This window comes from Platalea leucorodia (genome assembly GCF_965183815.1).
Source record: "Platalea leucorodia genome assembly, chromosome: 3".
Classification (NCBI taxonomy): Eukaryota; Metazoa; Chordata; class Aves; order Pelecaniformes; family Threskiornithidae; genus Platalea; species Platalea leucorodia.
In genome coordinates this window covers 90,952,485-90,975,744 of record NC_138825.1, presented here as the reverse complement: position 1 = coordinate 90,975,744, position 23,260 = coordinate 90,952,485, and the positions used below count along the sequence as shown (strand labels likewise).

The window sequence follows — 23,260 nt, the reverse complement described above, 5'->3', positions numbered from 1 at the left end:
CTTAGTGTTTTTGCATAAAACAGGATGGAATGGGAAGAAATTAAAATTACTTTTTATTCATTTGCCTCGTCTTGTGGGAAGGATAAGCTGTTTGACATAAACAGAAGGGGGGTTTTGTTTGGTTTTTTTTTTTTTGTTTTTTGTTTTGTAAATGCCTTGGGAATGCGGTGCTGATTTTTTTGTGCAGTTCTGCCACCAAGACAACTAAGGCACTGACCAAGGCACTAATCCCAACAGCTTCAAGTTAATGCTGTTGCCATGAATGTTTGTTGGAATGATTGTGTTGATAAAGAGAATTCAACAAACAATATCAGTCTTGCATTGGGTTATTAAAGATTGTTACTGTTCATTTGTGAAGTTAGCCAAAATGAAATTTGAAGGCAATCTTCAAACCAGTGTATGAATGAGAACTTATATCTGCATCAGGCAGACATTGCTAAGATAGCTGGTGTTGTGTTAAGCAATGCAACTAATGAAGCTCAAGAGAGATGTAAAATAAGTAAGAAATAAAATACTCTTGAGTCCATATAAAAGTCTTCTGTGTATAACAGGGTTATGTTATGTAAATGAATAGTGATGAGGCCCTCTGTAAAATCTAATATAGATAAACATGTCACTTGGTGTCTCTTGTCAGCAACAAAATATTGAAGCTAGAGAAGTTAGTTTCAGTTCTCCGTCTTGGAAATTGCAGAACCTTTTCCATTCACAGTGAATATTTCATAAGCAGTAATGTTATTCTACCTGTAAGCGGTTCATTGCAGTGTAAGTGAAATACAAAAGGTATGACTCCCCCAAAATAATGCATATGGGTTTTAAAAATGAAATCCAGCTCATAGCAAGGAGTCTGTTCTGAATTTTTTGTCAAATCCTCTTTCAGAGTGTTTACAACTCCCAGAGGTACAAGTGACAAAGAAGACAACATTATCCTCATGTGTTTTACTTGTCTAATTATGCACATTCTTTTCTGTGAAATGGAAGTAATGAGCTTAACAGAGTAAATTGGTTATTTTTTAATATAAAGAAATTGCAAGTGGTCTGGAAAAATAAATATTTTTCAGTGACTTGAAAAATAAATATTTTTCAGTGACTTGAATTAAAACATCTTTTCAGTGTCGTTAGTTTCATCAGCTAATGATGTGCCAGGAGCAAAAAATGCAAATGCATATCTGCAATGAAAGTCAACAGAATATCCAGGATTACAGAAAAGTAACATATGGGGTGCTCTAGATGCTGATTTTTCAGAAGAAAGTGCATTTGATATTTCGGTCAACTTGTGGATTCTTTACTTCCACATGACAGAAAAAGAGCCCGTATTAACAGCAATGGCTTGCAAGACTGCTGCTGGTATGAAGCCACCCCATAGTTGCTATAGTGACCTAACATCATCTTACAGGATTGCACGTACGGCCATAGCACCAAAACTTCTATCCTTCCTGAAGAAAGCGGTTTCAGAAATACTTTATTTAGTACATAGGAATGTTTGTATTCTTACATATCTGGGTTGCTTCCACTTGAATTATTTTCATCTTATGTTGCTTGCAATTTATACATCTTTTTGTTCAAATTCCTTGAACATTTGTTGGGAAACCTTTTAAGTATATGGTATATAGTAGAAATATGTTTTCTAAAAGTGTGTGTGTGTCGTATAGAAGGAATTTATATTAACAGTCACCATCCTCCCTACACAATACTATGTGTTCCTTTTGATGAAAACAACATTTAAAGCACACATGCACTCCCTTTCTTTTCCAGTAAAGGTATTAATACAGAGAATTCATACATCAAACTTTTTTTTTGAGTATCATAATGTGACATCTCATAGACAATTTAAAAAAGGTTTAAGTAATAAAGTATTTAAGTATTAAAACAGGATTAAGTATTACTCTTAAAATGTCGCATTATGTTGTATACGTCTGGATTCTAAAAGTGCTGTGGTCAGAAATATATTCACTGCTAATAGATTCAGTGCTCGAGGTTAAAAATAGCTGAAGTAAATTCTTATTTTAGCATGACGGATTTAAGGGGGATGTGAATTATTTGGAAATAATTTTGTTCATTTTATGTTACAATACTTCATCTTTTATATAGTAAATTTGACTTAATATATAAATATTGTTTTATGTGATTCAGTTCTACAAAGGCAATATTTCCCATTAATTGCTTTTTAATGGTAACAAGCCAATGAATTGCACAGAACAGACCTTTTTTCCCCTAAGTCCTTCCTTATTTTTTAATTGCTGATGTATTTTGTGAGTAAAAATATTATCTGTTTGGCAATCATAAGATAAATAATTTTAGCAGTGAACTATTTCTCTGTATTTGACAAGCTATTAATTATGTAAATTCAAAGACTTGGTAACAAATAAATCATTACATGCTGTGCTAAGTTATAAAAGGATTGTTTTAAAGTGATGTTAAAAAGGAGAAAACTCTTTGATAGAAGTTAAACATTTACAACATATAACCACAGAGTTCTCTGAGGAACAATTGTATTACTATTGTAACTATCAGGAAGAGATTTATAAAAGTATTTTATCACGAATAAGGCTAAGCTGTTAGAAAAAAATGCTCCCTCTAAAAAAAGATTATGTCTCAAGTTGAAAACATCTCATGGGTGTATAGTACTTATGTAGCTCATAGAAGTGACTATTCATAAGAACGTAACATACATACGTTGTCAAAGCAAATTCTGTTTAAAATTTGTAGCATTTGGTGCTTGCAGCTGTCAAGGAAAGTACTGAGCTACAATTGTGAAACATATGAAAACTGCAGATGCTTGACTTTTCTGTTATTGAAAGTAAGTAAACTGTTCAAATTGGACATTTTTTTTTAAGCTGAAACCAAAGAAAAAGACCTGTAATCTATATTTAGTGTCAGCTTTATTGCTGAAAATCCACCTTCTATAAAATGGGGTTTGACTGACTACCTCTTTGGAAAGCTTCTTCTGAAAATCTTATCTAAGCTTTGATGTAAAAAATAGTTTTTGTTGTAAATGAGCTCATCGTACTGATTATTAACCTATAGTAGGATTCATCTCATTCTTACAATAGTAGGTAATTTACTGTTGAAAATCCATATGGGGAAGTAATAGATAATATAAATGTAACAGTCATCTACAAAGTAATATGGAATAAGTTTTCTTAACTGTTTGAGTCCCACATTTTAATTTATGACAACAGCATAAAAAAGTCAGAATACAAATATCAGAACAGAAGGTTGAACTCTAATGTAATACGAGTTTTCTCTCTGCAAAGTTCTTCAAATATATATATGTTTTTTAAATTTTATAATCTATAGATGAGATGGCAAGATTCAGAGTTCTAACTGACAGAAACCGCAATTGAATTAAACCGTTGCAACTATTCACTGAGTTCCTGGGTCTAAATTCTGTAGTTATTATCAGCAGAAAAATAAGTAGTCATGCATGAAAGCTGTTCCTACAGTTTGCCTTGTGTAATAGACCTTAACCTTATGTTTAGTCTTCTTTCTATTATAATAGCTATAATACCAAAAGAAACATTAACATTTTTATCAAACTCTGCCTATTCATATTAGTCTTTAAAATCAACTTTTTGCTTGTCATCTTACAGAAAGTAAATTCCTGTATTGAAAAAGGGAGTTGTAAAATCAGAGTTCTCATACAGCAGTTCTGTAGTCATGTGATATTCTTGTAGCTCTTAATTTTTTTGACTACCTGTAGTGTTGCAAAACAAGAATAGCGTGGGAGAGACCCCTGGGACATACAATGTTGCAGAAATAACTGATTTTTAAAGGAAAGTTTTCTCACCTTAGGGTGAGAAATTAAAAATAAAAAAATATTTCCCTTTTACTGATTTTAATCCATGTCAGTCAGAGGGGAAAAATGAAATAGGTCCAAAAGATAGGAAAGTAAAGAGAATAAGACCAAAGTAGGATAACTAAGAGGAAAGGTATCGGTTCGGAATTGTCTGTCTTGCTAGCTAAACATTAAATAGTCTCATTTACTGGTACTTACCAAAGTGTTTGCATATGGAGGTTTGTTTACTATGAATATAGAATGATAGAGATTCCCTTCAGAGGAAGGAAGGGCTGGAGTAATGAACTCTTTAACTATTTTCTTATTGGCCAGATGCCTAAAAGCACTTCCCCTAATCTGCGGACCAGATTGCTTTATTTTTCTATACGTTGCAGAAGCATGAGTAATGTTTTCTTTCAGTAATGCCCAATAATGGATTTGTTTTCTTATTTTATCCTTTTTGTACAGTTGTAGATCTCTATAAATGCCTGCAGTTCTCAGTTGTACATGGTTTTAAGAGTTTTACACTCAGAACCCTGATTTAGCAATGAGTACCTGAATCTCTAGTAAGAGTAAAATATACATTTAAATAAAGCTAAAATAAACTTGGATAAAGCTTTCCATATTAGCATACTAAAATATTATAATTTGGGGAAATAGAGGGAGTGTATCCAGTACTAGAGGATGCATTTCAAATACGATCATGCAACATCTAGCAAGTCCTTGGTTTTACCATCTATTCTAAAAATCAAGGCATAAGATTGTTTTTAAGTGGTGTGTGGGATACATTTGACTGATTGCTGTGAATTTCAAGAACAGATTTTTAGTGGGACCTGTGCTCTTAAGTTTTGTTGTAAAAGTCTTCCTAAATGTGTATTAAATATCAAATGTCAAGATGAAATAATGTGACCAATTTAAATGCCTTTATAGAATACAATAATGTATGTTCCAGGAGGCTTTGAGTGAAATTCAGGCAAATGAAGGTAATTGGCAAAGGTCATATTGAATAACTGAGGCCAGAATTTGACCTCTGCAGTTAGGAAGCAGGAAGAACGATGATTTAATGTTTTGCCTGAATTTTTTAAAATTAAGGCAATTTGGATATATTAGACTAATAACTATATCTGCTCCCTTATAAGCATTTTTTTTTCTAACAAAACAATAATTCTTTACTTCAGATGAATTTTAGAAGTTAGTGGATGTTCTACTAAATAAGTATGACTTTTTCATACTGATTTTCAAAACTGAATTTAAAACATTTTACACTGAATCAGAAATCCCATGCCTACTACTTTACTTCCAAAACCATTTAATTTTTAATTTTTTTTCCTAAGGTCTTTCCTTGAAAGATGTCAGATTGTTTAAACAGTCTCTTTGAAATATGCAGGGACTTATTGAAGGCTGTAAGCTTGCATTCTCTTATTGTGCAAGAGCTCTTTGGGCCAGTACTAGCCCTTATATGCCCAAGTAGTATGGAGTAGATCCATTTAATTTAAAATTTTGATCTTCTATCACTCTTTTAAATACTGTGGTAGACTTGTTCTGATAGGCTTGTACAATGGATGTCCTCTAATTAGTCCTAAGAAGAGCTGGACATTGTGTATTTAATATTCTCAGTCGTGTTTCTCTACAATGTGGCTGCACAGGTGCAAAAAAGCTGACACAGCAATGTGTATAGCAGATGCAGCAGTATCATATTCGCGATGAGTTGGCTCTTGTTTCTCCTACAGTCTAGCTTTTAGCAGCAGGTGTGAACAAGAATCCGTATAAGATAGGTCTGATCACTTGAGTTAAGTGCTCTTCAAGCTCAAAAGGGAAGATGAGTTAGAAGTACATCCATAGACTATATAATTTTTTATAGCAGGATATAAAGCTTGCTAAGACTATGATTTTTCAAAGTGTAATGCCATCTAATGAAGAATGTAATCTCCTTTGCTCACATTACAGTTATTAAATTAATGCCATCAAGGAAGCAGTTTCATATTCTGTAACTTTGTGAAAAGGTTTGGTTTGATTTGGATTTAAAGGACACAACTGAATATATTGTCCCATAAATTAGAACTGATTCCAGAGATAAATCAAAACCCCATGAACTGATAAACTGTTAGTTGTATTTTAAACAAAACTGGCTCCAAACCTAATTATAGATCGTTATAAGCAAAGACCTCAGTCTTGCTGCATACCTAGATGTATCCAAAGCACAGCTGGTAAAGTAGTGGTATCTTCTATCAAACCACCTTACATGTTTGTAAAAAGAAAAGACACAGTTTCCCTCTAAATCGTCTTATGAAGATATTTCCTTAAGCTTGTTTTTTATGACTGCTTATGTGTAAAATGTGTGGATTTGTGAATTTTTTTTTTTTTTTTGAGGACCAAATACCTAGCATGTGGCAGGAGTATCACTGTGATTCTGTGAGTAAATCTAGCTGTCTTACTGTGACCCTGGTGAAAGCCATAAAAGCATTAGCTTTATTACATTTTGAATAGAATAGTGATGCCAAGGTCAAGTGTTTGCCAAGCTCTTAGCAAGATCAAGACTCTTGTCTCTTCACAATACTTCTACATTGTAAAGTAAAAGTGCATTTTCTTGATTGTTTTCAGATACCTTATTCTGATGATAACTTTATACTCCACCTTCTGGATTATGATTTTATTTCCACTCTATTAAAAAAAAAAAATCTTAAAAGCTTTCATTCTTTGCAATTTTCTTTTATCAATATTCTTGCAAATATTGTCAGTAAATCTGTAAATTAAGTAATGTCAACTGAATCATCTTCGTTTTGCTAGGTTGCCCACATTTCTATTGTTACTGTGGTCATTGACATTGAGAGATTTACTCAAGTAAGTTCCATGACCAACACATCACCTGACCCAAACCAGCATCTGTAAAATGTATGCATCAATAACCTAACAGTCCTCTGCATAATAACGTATACATGTGTATAGGATTTACCTATGACTTTAGGTATGGCTGGTAAGGTAAAAAATACATTGTAAGATGATCTTACAACGGAGGGGTGGACTAGATGATCTTTGGCGGTCCCTTCCAACCCAAACTATTCTATGATTCTATGATGGTACTCTAAAAACTAAGCAGTTTATTCAGTGTATTGTTATACAAATTTTATGGGTTTGCTAGGAAAATTACTTTTTCCATGATAAACTGTTACAATGTGAAATTCTGTGTGTGACACTATTACAGTCAGAGCCACTTGGGTGTGAACCTTTGTGAAACTGTTGACTTCAGTCAGATAATATGTAAGTAGAGGTGGCACAGATCAAATCCTCATAGATTTGACTGGTGGCTTGGATCTGTTTTTTCTGCCTCTGAAGTATTTTACTCATACAGTGCAATAACTTATTTAGAAATCTGCACATACCCTTACCTGCAGAAAAGTAATAGAAAGAGTATTTTGTATATACACATACACACAGAGAGTAGCTCAGACTAGAGAGTTCTTCACCTTTCTTGGGTTGTCATTCTTGGATTGTATCTGACAATACAACACTCTGCTGATCTCAGCTTCACTCTCTGAATTGCTCACTGAGGCAAGGGAATCCACATGACTCTCTGGAAGCTGTACAAGTTTCAAAGCAATAGGTGTATGCTCAAACTGAAAACAATTGCTGAGTTTTAAAACCCCAGAAGAGGTGCTTGTAACAGCTGTTTTGGTTTGCCCTGAGGAAAAAAAATATTAAGTGGAGTTTTGGAAAGTCTTATGACTTAATTTTTGTTCTGAATTAAATATAATAGCAATAGCATTAATAAATATGTGTGCTTGCAACTATTCTATATGGCTTGTGTTTACCAGCTGAGATTTATATTTACAGCCAAGCCTGGGGGCTCATTCAGGGGAGTACAGCACCCCGCCTGCCAGTCGTGGCTCACATTTCTCTGTCTGCTGCTTGGGCTGCTGAAGGTGCAGTGCTGCTCTCTGCAGAGATGCCCAGTGCATGGGGAATATTGCAGTAAATATTTTCAGTGAAACTAATGAACTTTCTCTCCAAGCTTCGTTTGGGATGAGCTGTTATCACAGAGGTAGTCACGAGGTAAACCAAAGGTCTCTCCTAGGTAGTCGTCCTGTGTTGGGTACTCTGAAACTGCAATGCAGGACTGGAAGGTTGTGGGTCTAGAATATGCTTCTGTGTTTTGGTGTAATGCAATTTCACAGGTGGTCTGGGCAGTCAATTTTGGGATAGTCCGAAAGCTATCGCTTTGTCTCATTGGGCAGTCACAACATGGGAACCAAGGACTGATTAGTATCACAAATATCCTTGCCAGCAGGTTGGTGTAGGACATCATGATCTACCTCATGGGCAGGTAAAGGATTTAATACACTCTACTTCCCAGCATTTTGTACTAACGTGAATCTTTCACTTTACAAAGAAAAGCGAAGGAGTGCCTGAAAATGGAGTTCAAAATATCTTTGTATTGTTTGCATATATTTTTACCTCATACCTATTCAGACTCTGAAGTTTTCTAGGTGAATTAGTTCACTATTAAATGTCATGACACTGTATGCAATCACAAAACCTCTTGGACTTTTTACTTCCATCTGTCTTCCAGAAATATGCCACTTCACAATGCACCAAAGTGGTAGCTAGAGCAAAAGGCTATAATCTTAGTGTGTTATGAGTTCTTTCTATACTGCCAAATATTATGATGTATAGAAAGCACGGTAAGTTAGGCTGCCGTGGACTGCAAGGCAACATGCATTCAAAACAGTTCATCAGTCTGAGAAAATACTTAGCACTTTGCTGCAGAAAAGTATAGCTCTTTGACTGTTTTCCTTGTGGGCCTGGTGGAAAAGGACTGGTAGATAATCCTTCACCTTCCATTTTGCTGAGCCAAGTACAGGGGAAGTTGGCCAGGATGTCTCAGTTGCTGCAGACCATAAAGGAGAGGCCAGGAGGAGACATGTCTTGTCTCTTCATTTGTCTGCTCTGGAAAAGAAATACATATGCTAAAGATATGGGGAGAAAAGGAACTGATAATTAGCATCAACATCGGTTTGATATGGCAAAGTTATTTCTGCATGTACTTGTTGCAGATTTTCTTGGTCCATGCCATCACTCTGGTACTTGAGAGCAGGAAGATTGAAACCCCACTATTTGTTTGGTTATTAAAGCTGATAATGTTACACATATTTCCACAGATTACTTTCAGATTAATATGGTGTATTTGTAATATTTTGTGCCCTACTAGGTCGAGTAATGAAACTCTCACAGTCATTGCCAAATCTGATCTCCGAATAGAACACAAGTTGTGGGTTTTTGTGTAGAGCATGGATTTGACTCAAGGGTTGGAGATATGTAAATCCACTTGAGTTCAAATTCATAATTTCCATAACTGCTTAATGCTTCTCAGACAGAGTCTTAATAATCTAAGGGTTCAAAGAAATTTGAATATGGTGTTTATGTATCCAGCAAATAGTACACACTCTTAGATGATGTAATTTTTCTATATGTTTAAAAGTGGCACAGGAAAGAAACTCTTACTCCTTTGTTCCTAAAATATTTGTTTCTTGGCAGCAGTTGTCTGGATGTATAGCAGATGTACTAAATATAACCTGCCTGTGATTTAATGGAGCGCACATGTAGAAAATGAAAATAACATTAATACAAGTTGTTATTTTAATATGGACCTTTGGGCAAAAGGAAGCACTGTTCTGGTCTGGACTACTTATGCTTTATGATATAAATAGAAGGTTTGAGTTTCCAGGACTGTCAGTCTGGCAAAGTTAATTTGACCTCAATTTGTGATGCAACGTTCCTGAAAATAATGGCCTCACTAACATTTATTCTGTATTTCTGTTAATAGGAGGAATGCTTTTTGAATTTAGAAGCTCCTATTTCAAGAGTATGTGGCTATGACACTCCTTTCCCTCACATCTTTGAGCCTTTCTACATCCCAGACAAATGGAAATGCTATGATGCTCTTCGAAAAATGATTAACTACTGAGCAGTAGTACAGGTGAGAAATAATGTCTTATACTGACAGTTTTCCTGTAAGGATTCTGACAGAGTGATTGCAAGGTTTGGGGCTAAAGTACTACTCTTTTATTAAGTAAGTTGTTTATTTATAACAAGAATTGGCTCTTATGGCTTTGGGCCTTCGGCCTTAAAGGCATCTGAATATTTTTAAGTAGTGCCATTGAAGTCAGTGTTTAAAATTAATTACCTTGCTTAATCAATCTGAAAATTAAATGTCTTGTATCCTGAGAATTGAAAAGAACGTAAAGTGAAAGGTAAAAGGAATAGTAATGCACAGAATATATTGTCACCTATATTAGAAGACTTACAATTATTTCATAGGCAAACCATAGTGTTAAATTTTATAGTTTTTCACTCTTCGGGGTGGTCTGTAATCCTGTGAGGTACTAATAAGGCCCAAATTACACCAAATATAGGCACTGCATTGCAAACATACAGAGAGTGTTGAAAATACATGAAGTATCTGTAGTATCTTGCAGTCCTGTTCAAATATAATTATAAGGCTTATATTTAATATTTATTCTAAAAATAATTTTTCTTTATAATGTTTTATGTAATATGGTCATGCTTGAAGATTTCTGTTTGCAGAGCCCTTCAGGCACCAAGTCTGTAAAGTAATATATATTTCTATTACATGTCTATTAATCACAGTCCATAACATATTTTGTCTTTGTTTCATTGTAATATAATACTAAGTAGCATTAGACTGTGCAATGGCCAACCAGGACTTAGTATTGTGCGTTCCTGTGGGAGAATTTCTGGTGTGCAATGACCAAAGTTTAATACTTAGGAAATGTGTCAACGCGTTGTATTCTCTACTTCCTTTAATTAAGTGAATCAAGTAGCCTAGTTTTTGATATTGAGTCTTGACGGGTCTTTTACATCTGAACTGAAAGGAAAAGAAGAAGGCAACAGGCTTGTTTTCCTTTGGAATAAGGAGATCCTGTAATAGGCAGGCAGGGGATTTTTAGCTGTTGACGATGAAGACGGGAGGGCCAAGTTGGGCCCTATATTAGGGGCGCCCTCTTGTGTCCATTTTACCTATACGTTAAGCTGTGCATTAAATTTAGGGCGAGGGATAGAAGGTTGTCAATACCTTAATGTTAATCTCGTTTACATGCATACTTACTTTCAGGATGACGTTTTGCATTTCACTCTCTTTGTTTCCCTCGATAGCCGATAGTGGAGTGCCTGTGTGTGAAATGGGAATGCTACCAATGAGACAGTGTCTCAGAAAAATAATGCAGTTCCACTTACAATATTTCTCCAAAATCACCTGTTATTGACATACCAGAGTATTTCCTTATGATTAAAACTGAAGCATGTTGTGATCTTTTTTGTAGAGTATGTGGTAAACACTCTCTTTTTCATGACAGTTGTCCTTGACTTTTATCTGAGTTGAAGTAAACTTACTAAACACTTATTTTCTTTTTTGTTTGACACCTCTGTAGTAAAGTCAGTGAAACTTTCCTAAGAGAATGGGTTGTATCTGCTCTTTGAGGCAAGTTACTGGGCCATGCTAGGTAGCCTCTTAATGTGTTCCTTTCCAAAGGAAGCTAAAGGACCAAATATTCTTAGCTCTGTGTAAGGAAAGGGAGACAAACCAAAGACTGGTGGTTCAGAGACTTAGTTTAACCCCCAGTTCCTCCATAGGCTGGTAAAGTGAGGGAGGTATGAGGAGAAAAAAGTGAGTTCTGAGATTGCATTGAATTTGTACACAATCCAGTTTCCATACTGAAAGTCCACATTAAACCTTTCTGTGAAGGTAATATGGACTAAAATGTGGAAAAGTCATCTGCATTCATATTTATATTTCTCCTGTGCACTGCACACAAATATCAGAGGAGGTTATTAGCCAGCTGAAAATGTGGATTTAGCATATCAAGGAGCAGGTTTATTAGACGCTGTCTGGAAAACAGTGTAAAGACACAGAAAACTCTGTTTTCTGGTTTGTCTAAGAAAACATCCGGATGGTGGGGCCCATAACACCACGTCTTTTGGTTGGTGTCACTAGATATTAGTGTTACAGAATGAGCTGCTCAAAGGTTTTTCTAAGAGAGAACCTTAATGTGCCTTGTTGTAAGGTACATTTCAGGGGAGTATTCCCTTATTTTTCTGTGTGCTATAGTAGGTAATTGGTCTTACGTGCTTGACACAGCAGTTGTAGTAGATCTCCATCCTGCCATCTACTCCACAGAGTTTGTATGTAACGTAGTGCACTTATGCTTCTGAGAAATGGAAGGATTGCTTTACATTTGCTTCTTTTTGTACTCAGTGTAACATCTAGTAGTGATGTTACTTGCTATCGGTCCAGGCTGATGAGGTTAATGTGTTCAAAACCACCTCACACGTAGGGAGACAGGGATATGTTTTCTAAGACATGGTGTTACAGTTTGTGTGGATTTGAGCACAGCCATAGACTTCTGGATGTTAGAAAAGTTGGGTCCCTTCTTGTCCTACTGCTGGAGAGACAAAGGAGCTAGCAGTTCCCCGTGGTGAAGAGGGATGTAGGGTTAGCTTTGAGTTACAGAAATGGCCAAGCTGGCTAAGTTGTTGCTTGGCTTATGTTTCAAGTAATTTCTGTTAGATACAACCTCGTGGCATGGCTGGCTACCTTCTTCTTTTCCCCTCTTAATCGACAATTTACTAGAAATTGCTTCATCTATTGCTTTCAGGCAGGCTGTGGGGAAAAAAAAACAAGTGGTTATTGTCAAATATATCAATGGTATGTATCAGATATTGCCTTTCTAACATGGCCTGAAATCTCTGCCGTTTGAGTAAGAAGCTACCTACAACTTCATTTCATGAAGTCTGTATGTATATGATTCCCTCCCCTTATTACTGGATAACACCAAGTTGTATAATATTTCATGGTCTACCACTGTTTGAAAGTCCTTTCCAGACCTAGAAACAGGTCTTATATTCAAGCATGGGGATGCTAACTCCAAACTTATTTTTGCCAGTTACAGTATGATTTTCTTTAAGTTATCAGTGTGTTGATATCTTTCTGTCCTTATTCACACAAGTAAGTATTTAATCTTCTTTAAAAAGCAAACAAACAAAACCCTCCCTGAAACACGTTTGGCTGTGTGTACAAATGTACCTCGTACCCAGAAAGGTTCCTCTCAGGCACCTGAATTAACTTACTACTTTGTGTCTGAGGCTAATGCAGGGTCTCAAGCTGGATGCTACAGTCAATCATTTCTAAACTTAGCCTTATTATCTTAAAGTATATTTGGTTTTATTCAACCTGTGTTGACAGTGTCTCACACATGTAGTTGCTTATCTTGAGATTGACAGTACAGATGGTTTTCCTGCTCAAAGACAGCGTTTGACAATGCATACTGTATACCTCACCGATGAGACAGGCAAGAGCAGAATCTGTACCTTTCAGCAGCTTCTTAGTTATTAAAATTTATAGCTATGTTAGCTTTAAGAGAAATAGCTTCCAGGTAGGCAGCTGTGTTCCAGATAACTCTTTGTAGCTGGAATAAAGATAAAGAGAAAAGAAGCAGTGAGATTAGGATGGATATACATTTCCTGGATAGATGGAATGGCGTCTGGCTGTTCAGTTGGGGGGAAGATAAAAGAAGAAACAGAAGAAAACAGCCACAAATTTTATAAAACGTACTCTTGAGATACACAAATACATTGAGGGATGGCCGTAGCATTGAAATGACAAATAGCCAAGTGCTTTTTCAATTACCTTTTGCAGCTTTTTCTACCACATTTGCATATTCTGTTTTCTTGTCAAAGTCTGAATTTTAAGGCTGTCCCTGCCAGGTGACAGCTTATGTCCATGTGTGTGTGTGTATGTAGAGACACCATTACTATTACAAATTTAGTCTCTAAAAATACAAAGTTATCACACTGAACTTCATTATGGAACTATTTTATGGAAAGTTTAATCTTGGTGCTTAAAGGTTAGGCATTGTTAGGGGATGATAGGGTGTTGATTTAAATTTATTTTTCTTTGCAAGCATGAAGTTGTATTTCAACATCCAATACAGTTTACTCAGAACCAGTGCTCCAGTTGGGAGGCACTTGCAAATGACAGCAATGCTTTCCCTTTCTCAACCAGTAAGTTGTGCTGGGAAACAGGAAGGGACCTGGTAGTTACTTCAGTTAGTAATTGTCTGTTCTTTGCACTCCTGGTTATTAGGCAGGGCTTTATACAGGTTAACTTGAGGCACAATTCCTCTCCCCGTTTGGTAAATAAAATATGAAAGACTGTGCAAGATAATTTCTTTTTAACCTGAAACTAACAACCAGGGTTTTTTCAACACAGAATCCCAAATGTGGCAGGTTAGACTGCCTGCCTTTTATAATGGGCTGTCTGTAACCCACTAGAATAAACAACCTCCAGAGGCTTGAGTAGGATGCAACATTCCCGGTTGCCTGCTGGATGGCAAAAATCATGCCTGGCAAAAATCATGCCTGCTGGATGGCAAAAATCATGCAAATGGCCAATGAATCATGTCTTATTCACAACCAGTGAGTAGTCCAAATACAAGATAACAGTCTACTAGTGCTATCAGTTAGTCTGATAGTATGGCTGTTCCAAGTCTATACTTGCATTCAAACCTTGCTGAGAATTCATGCAAGATCAGGAGTAATGCAATTATCTTTAAAAAAAACTATAAATAGGAAAGGTATCAACTACAGGTTTTTTTACAACACCCTTCTTCACTGTAATAGTAGATTGATAGTATATCTAGTAGAGCTTTAAAAAAACAACACGTAACACTGCTTAATATGCTAGAGTGGGATGGAACTTCATCATAAAGTTCTTGCATAAATGGTGGTAACTAGTGTTGTCTTGACACTAGATATCAGTGGCAGCATTTCTAATTTCTGCATGTCTACCTTGGCAGCTTTCAAAATTTACTATAGTTTTTAATATGTAATAAGTAAGTATTTTATTATAGTTCACACACGTTGAGGTTAAGACAACATTATAAATTTTAAAAGTAAGATAACCATGGAGGGTGCTGTGTGTTTAAGTTGTGGATATTGCTTCCAGCCTTAAGATTTGTAATTTATTTTGTCATCTTCTTCTGCAGAGATGAGAAGAACTACAGGGAAATACAGAAGCTGCCTTCAAAACTCTTGACACCTTACTCAGATCTTTTGGGTTTGGAATTCACATAGCAGACTGTTTTCTCTGAACTCAACTATCCTTAGTATTCATCTTGGCTATTCTTCAGAAACTTCAAATCTTCCTTAATTATGAAATCAGTGATGGGCAGGTGATTGCTATAATAAGTAGTTTCAGATGTATTTAAAGATATTCCAGATGTTGTATGAATGTTACCATTACCATGCTTCACTAGGTTACATCTCTAAACTTCACTGTGTAAATATTAGAAGCAGGGTTTTATTCAATAAAACACTTATGCACATGTTGTCTCTTGGTTTTGTTATTGTTTTGGGAAAACCCAAAGAGGTTATTTGAATGTGACTGTATTTTCAACAAAATAAACCATAGACAGCCAGACCAGCTTGTGCGTCTGGTCTGATGGATACCTCCTTTAACCAGTGTCATTAGCTGTCTTTCAGTTGAGTGGCTTCATGTAAACTGGTCCCAAATACTGATCTTCCTTTCTGCAAGGGAAAGGAAAACTCCATTTTTCTTGAGAAGGGAGGAGAGATTTTTATGCTTTGTTGCTATAAGCGAGAGGCTTCATTGGTACATCTTTGTTGCAATATCTTTCATTATTTTTCCTCTAGATATGGAATGTGTCTGCTGCTAAGCAGTTGTGCAAAATGTGCCAATTTGTTGAGAAAAAGTAACAGTACCCTGACACATTCATGCCAGTGGTGGGGAAAGAGGCAGCGCACATACCATTTTCTGTTGGTGAGGACACAGAAACACAAAATTACCAAAAAGACTCTAGTATAAAATTAAACCTGAATGTTTATTTTTCCTGTGCTAATATAAAGGGCACTGAACATCCCTAAGTGCAAAAAGGAGTCCAGCCTTTCAGACTGAGAGCTTCTGAGCTCAGTGGAGCTTTGCTTAATTTTTAATAATGCCCTTCTTTTCCATATGACAAGCCAAGGACACAGCAAAGATGTTGTGAAAATTACCCTCTCTTGTCCTACATTCCAGGACTGCTCAAAGGGCAGCAGATCTTCTTCCAGCACAGTAGTTTCAAAGCTTATTACTGAATTCCTTTGGTACCAGCTCTGCTCATTTTTCCACCACCTAAATTAAGTGTGAATTCAGCAGTTCCTAGTCTTTTTGGTTGCTTTCCTCTCTGTACAAATCAATCTCATGCTGCGTTGCTTATTATATGGGGGAAGGAGAGGAGGGGTTGAGAAGATGTAGGCCAGTAGCCAGATGATAACCACATTGCTATTATTATTCAGGGGGATCTTTCAGGGAGAAAGAAGAATACCTTTGTACACAAACCTGTTCAGGGCAGTCCTCAAAGTGACGGCTGAAACACGGCAGGGAGGAGACTCAGGAGGAGAACTTCACTCTGAATGTCAGTGGATATTTCCCCCCCCATGCCCCGCCATCACCCCTTCTGATGTTCTGGGAGGCTGTGAATCGGGCAGATCCACTGAAATCCAAGGGAAATCTGGCCTTTGGGACAATATGTCCTTCATTATGGGTGCCAAAGCGCATGCGCCTGCATCTCAAGGGCTCCGAGGCAACTCTCATCTCACCGTCCCAAACCTCAGCAGCAATCCTTGTAGCATGGTTCGTTGTTTGTAACGTGAGGCGATGCTTGCCCTCCAGCAGAACTCAATTCAAAAAGCCACGATCAAAGGACTTGTACAGATGGAAGGTGCTAAATTATAATCTTTGCAGGTCCTACAATCATTTTGTGTAAGATTCTGCCTTCATAGTTCATGCATTCCCTACAGAATCTCACAACTGATAAGCTATTTGTTACTGTTTCTAATCAAAATGACATTATTAGTCAAGTCTTCCATCTGTAAGTCTCCTGTAAATGCCATGTATAGAATTTGTTTATTGTTTTAAATAAGATAGATGCATTATATGTTTTATATTTTTTGTGCTGGATGGAACTATTTTGGTTTTATGAAGAATAATGGTTTTAAAAATTATTTCTCTTTTTGTAGAAAATCAATAGGTATTTTAGTAACTGTCTTCTAAAAATGTACTGTTATATTTCCAAGCATATAAAATAGATACAATTATAGTATTGCCATAGTAAAATGTGCTTTGGTAATTAGTAGCCTTAATACTATATACTTTGTATTTGCGGTTTTCATAGATAAAAGCAGTTTGTAATTTAGTGCAGAGCTTAAGTTCAAGTTGCGTGTATGGAAATACAGAATAATATATTTCTTAATAAACATGTAGAAAATATTTGCTCTTAATGTGGACTACTACAGTCCGGTTGAGGGGCAGGTTTTGTATTTTCAGTGAGTGGTGATGTGTCATTTTTTAATAGTATAAAAAATGTTCCCTTCTTCTCCGTTTTGGATCATAGAGGTTTTTTTCCCTGGCAAAGACAATTAATGATGTTCTAAAATAGGTGCTGCTCCCCAAAGCCTGCCTAGATGGCAGTATCCACTCATGTAACCTGTGCTCAAGGATGGCAGCTGTTCAAAGTGCATGTTATGGAAAACTGACATGCAGTTCTAAATTAGACAGGAAGGTGTATGCTGTTACATGCAAATAACTGTTTCTCATTAAATTCCATAAAAATAAAATCCAAAGAGAAGTCATATTTTCTTGTTTTTAACCACTTAGGTCTCTTAATTAGATTATGTGAAAAATGTGGGGAGGAATATTCTCATATTTAACCTGGGCACTGATTGTTTCACTCTTAAGTAACTCCTTCTAAAGCAAAAATCGTGTCAGTACTCCTTGCTGATAGTCCAGAAAATAAGTAATCTGTCTAGTCATGCTCATTTAACGCTAATTGCTGGAAATAGTTATGGTGCATAGTTTAATGCTGGATCCTGAGATTGGAATTCAAGAAAGACATACACAGCCTTCATGGGATCCCAGATTTATTAACTGCAGATGAAAGACTTGTATACTCTTCTTCTGTCATCTCTCTCAGTTAAGACTGTAGTGCCATAACAACCTCATCATAATAAACAGTGCACCATTAATAAAAATTGGATTTAAATCATTAGAGGTGTTCTCCCTCGTGGAAGTGCACGTGTTTATAAGAGGATTAGCCAGGAGTACGTTCTCACTGCAGTAGCCAGGAGCCTTGACACAATGACCTTCTGCTCCTACGGTCTGATAATCAATTCTGAGCCCATGAATCTTTTCAGACAGCTCTCTTGCTCCCGTAGCTAAAAAACAGTGTTCCTGGTGCACTGGTATGTTGCAGAAGCTCTGTTCTAGCCACATAACTTCAGAGGCAGCAACTGAAAGGAATCCATTCAGCAAGCTGGCAGAGATTGTTATCACAGCAGCTCATGGGGTTCAGTGAGCATTATATATTCATAACAAAATAAGCTGACACAGTCTGTAAGCTCTGCCAGATTTCAGCAGACCTGAAATAAGGATGCAATTCTTTTGTTGCTCTTTTGCTGCTTAGCTGCTCTGCAAGATATGTGTTTGTTAGATATGGGCAATGTACATCTAACTTCAGTATAAACAAAATTTTTAGAATGTAATTCAGTTGCTTATGCTTTGGCATCGAGTACCATTTGAGACACCCTGGGGTATCCTGCGTGGTCTCCACGTCTCCAACTGCCGCTTCCATGGGTCCTATGTGATATCTGCCAACCCCGTGTGTATCTTGGGTGCCTTTGGGCATTTCAAATGGCACTAGATGCCTGCCTTCAGGCATCTAAATGCAGCCCTTTGTTTTCTGGGGCTTGGATAGCTGATGTCTGACTATTTTTCTGTGAGCTTGCGTAAAATGCTAACACTGAGATTGGTGCATGCCTCAGTTTTCAAAATAAATTGCTCAAATCCCCAGTAAGTACCTAAGGCGGGATACATGACGCTGTGCCTGTGAAAGAAAGGATTGTCTCCTGGGTGACGGGCTGATGCTGAACTGGGCGGTTAGTTCCTTGAGGTGAATAATTTAGAGCAAACCCCCAGCCTTATAGATGTCCCCTGGCTGGAATAGGTTGCTGTAACTCAAGGTTTCTGATGAATATCTAACGATAACATGTGGGCAGGACCTGGTTCCAGTTCAGCAAAGCCATGAGCAACAGTGGTGAGTTAATGGGAGATGAGAGAGCTGCAGTCTCCTTGCTTCCTGCAGGAGCTGTGTGTGGGATTCAGCTCAGGATTAAGCCACTTAAATTGAAGTGTCGAGATACAGGTGTGTATGGCTGAGCAGAGCAGTTGAGCCAGTGAGTAAGTGCCTTTAGGGAAATCTGACTCATTCTGTAGGCCGAACTGATTTTACTGACTGCCTCGGTTAAGTTGTCTACGCATAGTGCCACATGAGATGCTGTAAGGTATCCTGCCGGGCCTTTGGCTGTTGGCCTGGAAGGGTTCAGATCTCCCATCGGTCCTCAGTCATACCTGCTAGCTCGGGTATATCTTTCATGCCCTAAGGCATCTCGGGCAGCGTTGCTAGATGCCTGTGTGGGCAACAGGATCTAATTCTTCAGTGGCTGTGGCTGTCATGGGATCACAGCCCAAATGTGGATGCTAGATGCTTAACTTCAGATGAAACGGCCTATTCCGTGCTTTTGACAGAGGGGAAAGAGAACGGAGAAGCAGCGCACGAAGTGTTAGGTGAATGCTAGGGCCGCACAGTAACTGGTGCAAGAAGCTGGGCGAAAATGGTCTGTCCCTCAGTCCAACTGCTACAAGAAGCAATGGCCTAACCCATACTTAACACCACATTAGTTGTCCCCAGCCCTCTAACAGAAAGAACTAAGCCTCCTGATTAACAATGCTGATTAATTTGATCATTATCCTATTTCATATTACAAGTGCAACACTGAATCAACCCCAGCTTTGGGTTTATATTACTTGCTTTGAAATTGTTTTATGGTCTTTGGTTACATTTTTAAACCCTATTTTTGCCTGTCTTGGAGGAAAAAAAATAAGCCAAAATAATTGTACTACATTAAGAGTAGAAACTAGTGTCTGTTCTTGCTCACATAGGTCTGTGGATAACTATTCTACAACTGACAGTAATGTGCCACCAGTGTTTGAGAAGGACTCCCTGTTGACTCCTGTGTCTAATTATTTACTTTTATATGATAATTAAAACATTCCTGTTTGCTTGCACTCTGTTTGCTTGCAGCTGAGTACTTGCTGAAAACAGAAATTGTCTGAATTTATGATGCCTGTGGTTGCACTCTTCTTGCAGTGTATGCGAGCTCTGCCGTGCCTGAGCCACTGCTAGTTCCAGTGTCGTGCGGTCTGCGGCAGTTTTGAGGTAAGTGGCCCAGGTTGCAGGCAGATGGCTTCTTTCCAGTCTTTCCCCCAAGCCCTTGCTGACACCCCCCTTAGCCTGGGCAATGAAGCAGTGCAGATGAGCACAGTTGTTCCCCCTCCGGGCAAAGCCTCTCTGGTTAGCTCCCACTATGAATTTGGGCTGCTCCTGACCTGGACTTGCCCTGCCTTTCCCAGGGGGAAACCCGGACAACAAGGGAGATGGTGGAGGTGCGGGCCTGCTCCGGCGGCTGGCGGGGGGCTGGCAGGGAGAGCAGTCCCCACCGCCACCTCCACTTGCATGCCTGTGGGTCAGTGAGAGCCCCCTGCGTACAAACACGGTTTGCTTGGCTTCCCAGGGGTCTGGCATAAGCCACACAGGTAGTAAAGCTGATACAGCCCCTTCCTCTCTGCTGCCCTGCCAGTTTAGGCTGTGCCGAGGACCTCGAGGCATCCCTTAAGGGTTCGACTGGTGGAGAGGGCAACATGGGTGTGCGGAGCAACGCCAGGATCCCAAGTACCTTCGGTTTGGCCTGGGGCGAGGGCAGGAGCACTCGTATGAACCCTGCCTCTGCCCAAGCTGTGGCAGCGGGACCATGTGGGTGACACCGGGTCTGCGACCTTCAAAGGGTTGCAGAAGCAACCTGTGTGAGGGCAGGCGATGGCAGTGTGGGCAGCAGCTGGCGTGCAGACCCAGCGGTGCCTCCCTCCAGCAGCTGAGTCAGAGCAGTTTGGTACCCAACAGGCAAGAAATAAGCCATGACGGGAGACAAATGGAGGAGCCAGCTTAACCCTGCAAGCCAGGGGATGAGGTCTGGCTGGCCTGGAGCAGCACATCCAGGTGGTAGGTCTAAGTGGCAGTTGCACAGAGGAGACATTAGAGAGAGATTGTTGTTCAGTGATGACCCTGGGACCTGGCAGGCACTGTGTGACTCCAAGCCTGCACACATTAGCAGTGCAGCACCTCAGCTTTCCATGTGCTCGGGTAGCTCAGCTATCTCACACTCTTTGTTTGCTAATCCAGGGTTTTGCAGGAAGGGGCCAACCTAGATAAGTTTAAAATTTTGGGCTGGTTTGTGCAGAAGATGGGGGGAAGGTGCCTCCAGCAGGACTCACAGCTGCAGTGTAGTGCGATAGGCTTTCCTCTACCACCCAGCCTGGTGCAGGGCAGTGCCTCAAGTCAAAGCAGAAGATGCTTGAAAGGTATATGCCACATATTAGAGTGTTTTGGGGTAACTATTTATCCCATAGAAAACAGGAAGATCATGTCTGCTGTGAAGATAAAGCTCTAATGCCTACTGGCTTGACCTCAGGGATTTTCAAAGATGCCTCGAGAGAGAGCAGTGAGGCAGTGGAAGAACAAAGCGCAGCCTTGTTCAAGTGCAGCTCCATTGGCTTCATGGCATCTCATGCTGTAACCCACTGGTCCTGTGTTTTATTCACAAAACAGAATTTAATTTGGGAAGGAAAGTGTGAGCAAGTTGCCATTAAAATGTTAATGCATGGAGAACAAAAAGGACTAAGGACAAGGTTAGAGTAATCATAACTGTTATTCCTTTCCAACGATTTTTTCTTGTCACCCTCACACCTATCTCTTCAGTAAAGTTTTCCCCCTCCCTCTTTCCCAACAACCTAGCTACTTTTTCAACCACAACACTTTCAAACTTTTAAAGTGACTTTTGTCTCACTTGCTTGTAATAAAACCAAAATATATGTTATTGAGCTGTTCCTCATTTGGTGTTTGTTACACTTCAGTTAGAGGTGGCTGAAGCAAAAGCAAGTGGCTGTTGAAGTGCCTTGCAGAGCAGAGAGGGTCTGAAGCCCTTGCCTCGGGCCTTTCCTTCCCAGCTTTGCCCCATGTCACAACCAACCCACGGCTTCCCTGGGTGTGGGGAGACTTCGCTGCCCCCAGGCGGGGGCTGGGGCTGAGCCGGGGGAAGCAGTGGAGCGGGTACCACCGCGGTGGCTGCTGCTGCTGCTACTGCCACGTGATGAGAGTGAGAGGGTGAAGGGGTGAGAGGTGGGCACTAGCATTTTGTAGCGAGGTCATACCCCTGCCCGCCCTCAACCAGTGATGCCAGCTTCCCTGGGCTTCCCCTGCACTGCCAGTCGCAGCCCCAGCCACTCGGGCAAGGAAGGCGGCCTGGCCATCACGGACTGTGCATCTGTTACCTACCCGCAGTGCCCTGCCTGCTGCCACCCTGTCCCACCCCTCGTCATTCGGTCTTGTTCCTCTTCCCCCAGGTGGGGCAGTTTTGGTGACTTACAGCTATTCACTGCTCAGGACCATCAAGAGGCTGAAACACCCACTCAGGCTGTGATGGGGGTGTTGTCATACGCACAGCATGAGCCTTTGGGAGATAGCGCTTTATCTAATTAGCTGTCAGTGGAGAACCTGTGGTTCATCTTGTGTTACAAGCAGTGAAATTGCTGAGAGTTTTGCTGTTGGCTTTGCTAATGGAGCCCTTAGCTACAATAGTGCTGTGGGTTAAGTGAAGCCCAGTGCAAATTTGTCTGGCTTTCTGCTGTTGCACCAGCTCACTCTCCTCAGGTTGAGGCTACCTCTGCTCTTGCAAAGCCATTTTGTAGCAGCACAGGAACTGCCTGTGTTCAGCCTGCTGTTTTGGGGAGGAGGATGTTCACATCATTGATATGGTTAAATTGATCTTGGTGGAGCATAGCTGCAAAAGCAAACTGATATTTGTGTGTGTCTGTATCTATATACACTCACTGAAATGAGTGAGGCTGCTCTTGAATGAAGCTGGCTCCCTGAGACTGAAGTTTAAAGTATTTTTCCCAATGAGTTTGATTAATTTTATTTTTAAGGACAAACAATCCTTGGGTTTCAGTCATTTCCTTCCACTGTGTTGGTAACATCTGTCCCTATCCATAGAGGAAACCTTACGATCCTTCATCTAGGTATGAAATATGGAGCCATTTTCTAAGCAGGTTCTTTGGATTTATTTGCTTATATTTCAACCGGGGGAATAGTTAAATTCAAGCGGGCTTTGTTCTTTTATTACTTATTTATGAAGCCCTCTAATCCTTTCATTAACTCTGATGCTGTGCTGAGAAATCTGCTAGGCAAGCCTTGCCGCAGTCCCTTGCAACGAGGTGAGTTATGGCTGCGAGCACTCCCCATTCAC

The 23,260-nt window shown here is 39.1% G+C and overlaps 1 protein-coding gene across 1 annotated transcript in view; it reads left to right on the top strand.

The window, feature by feature from the left end:
• BCKDHB (branched chain keto acid dehydrogenase E1 subunit beta) overlaps positions 1-15,169 on the top strand; it is a 140,471-nt gene extending 125,302 nt beyond the window's left edge. Inside the window, exons 10-11 of the mRNA XM_082306713.1 lie at positions 9,597-9,749; positions 14,833-15,169. Of these exons, the coding sequence (XP_082162839.1) occupies positions 9,597-9,737 (141 nt within the window). The 3' untranslated portion in view covers positions 9,738-9,749; positions 14,833-15,169. The remainder of the gene's footprint in view (positions 1-9,596; positions 9,750-14,832) is intronic.
• Positions 15,170-23,260: the final 8,091 nt, after the last annotated feature.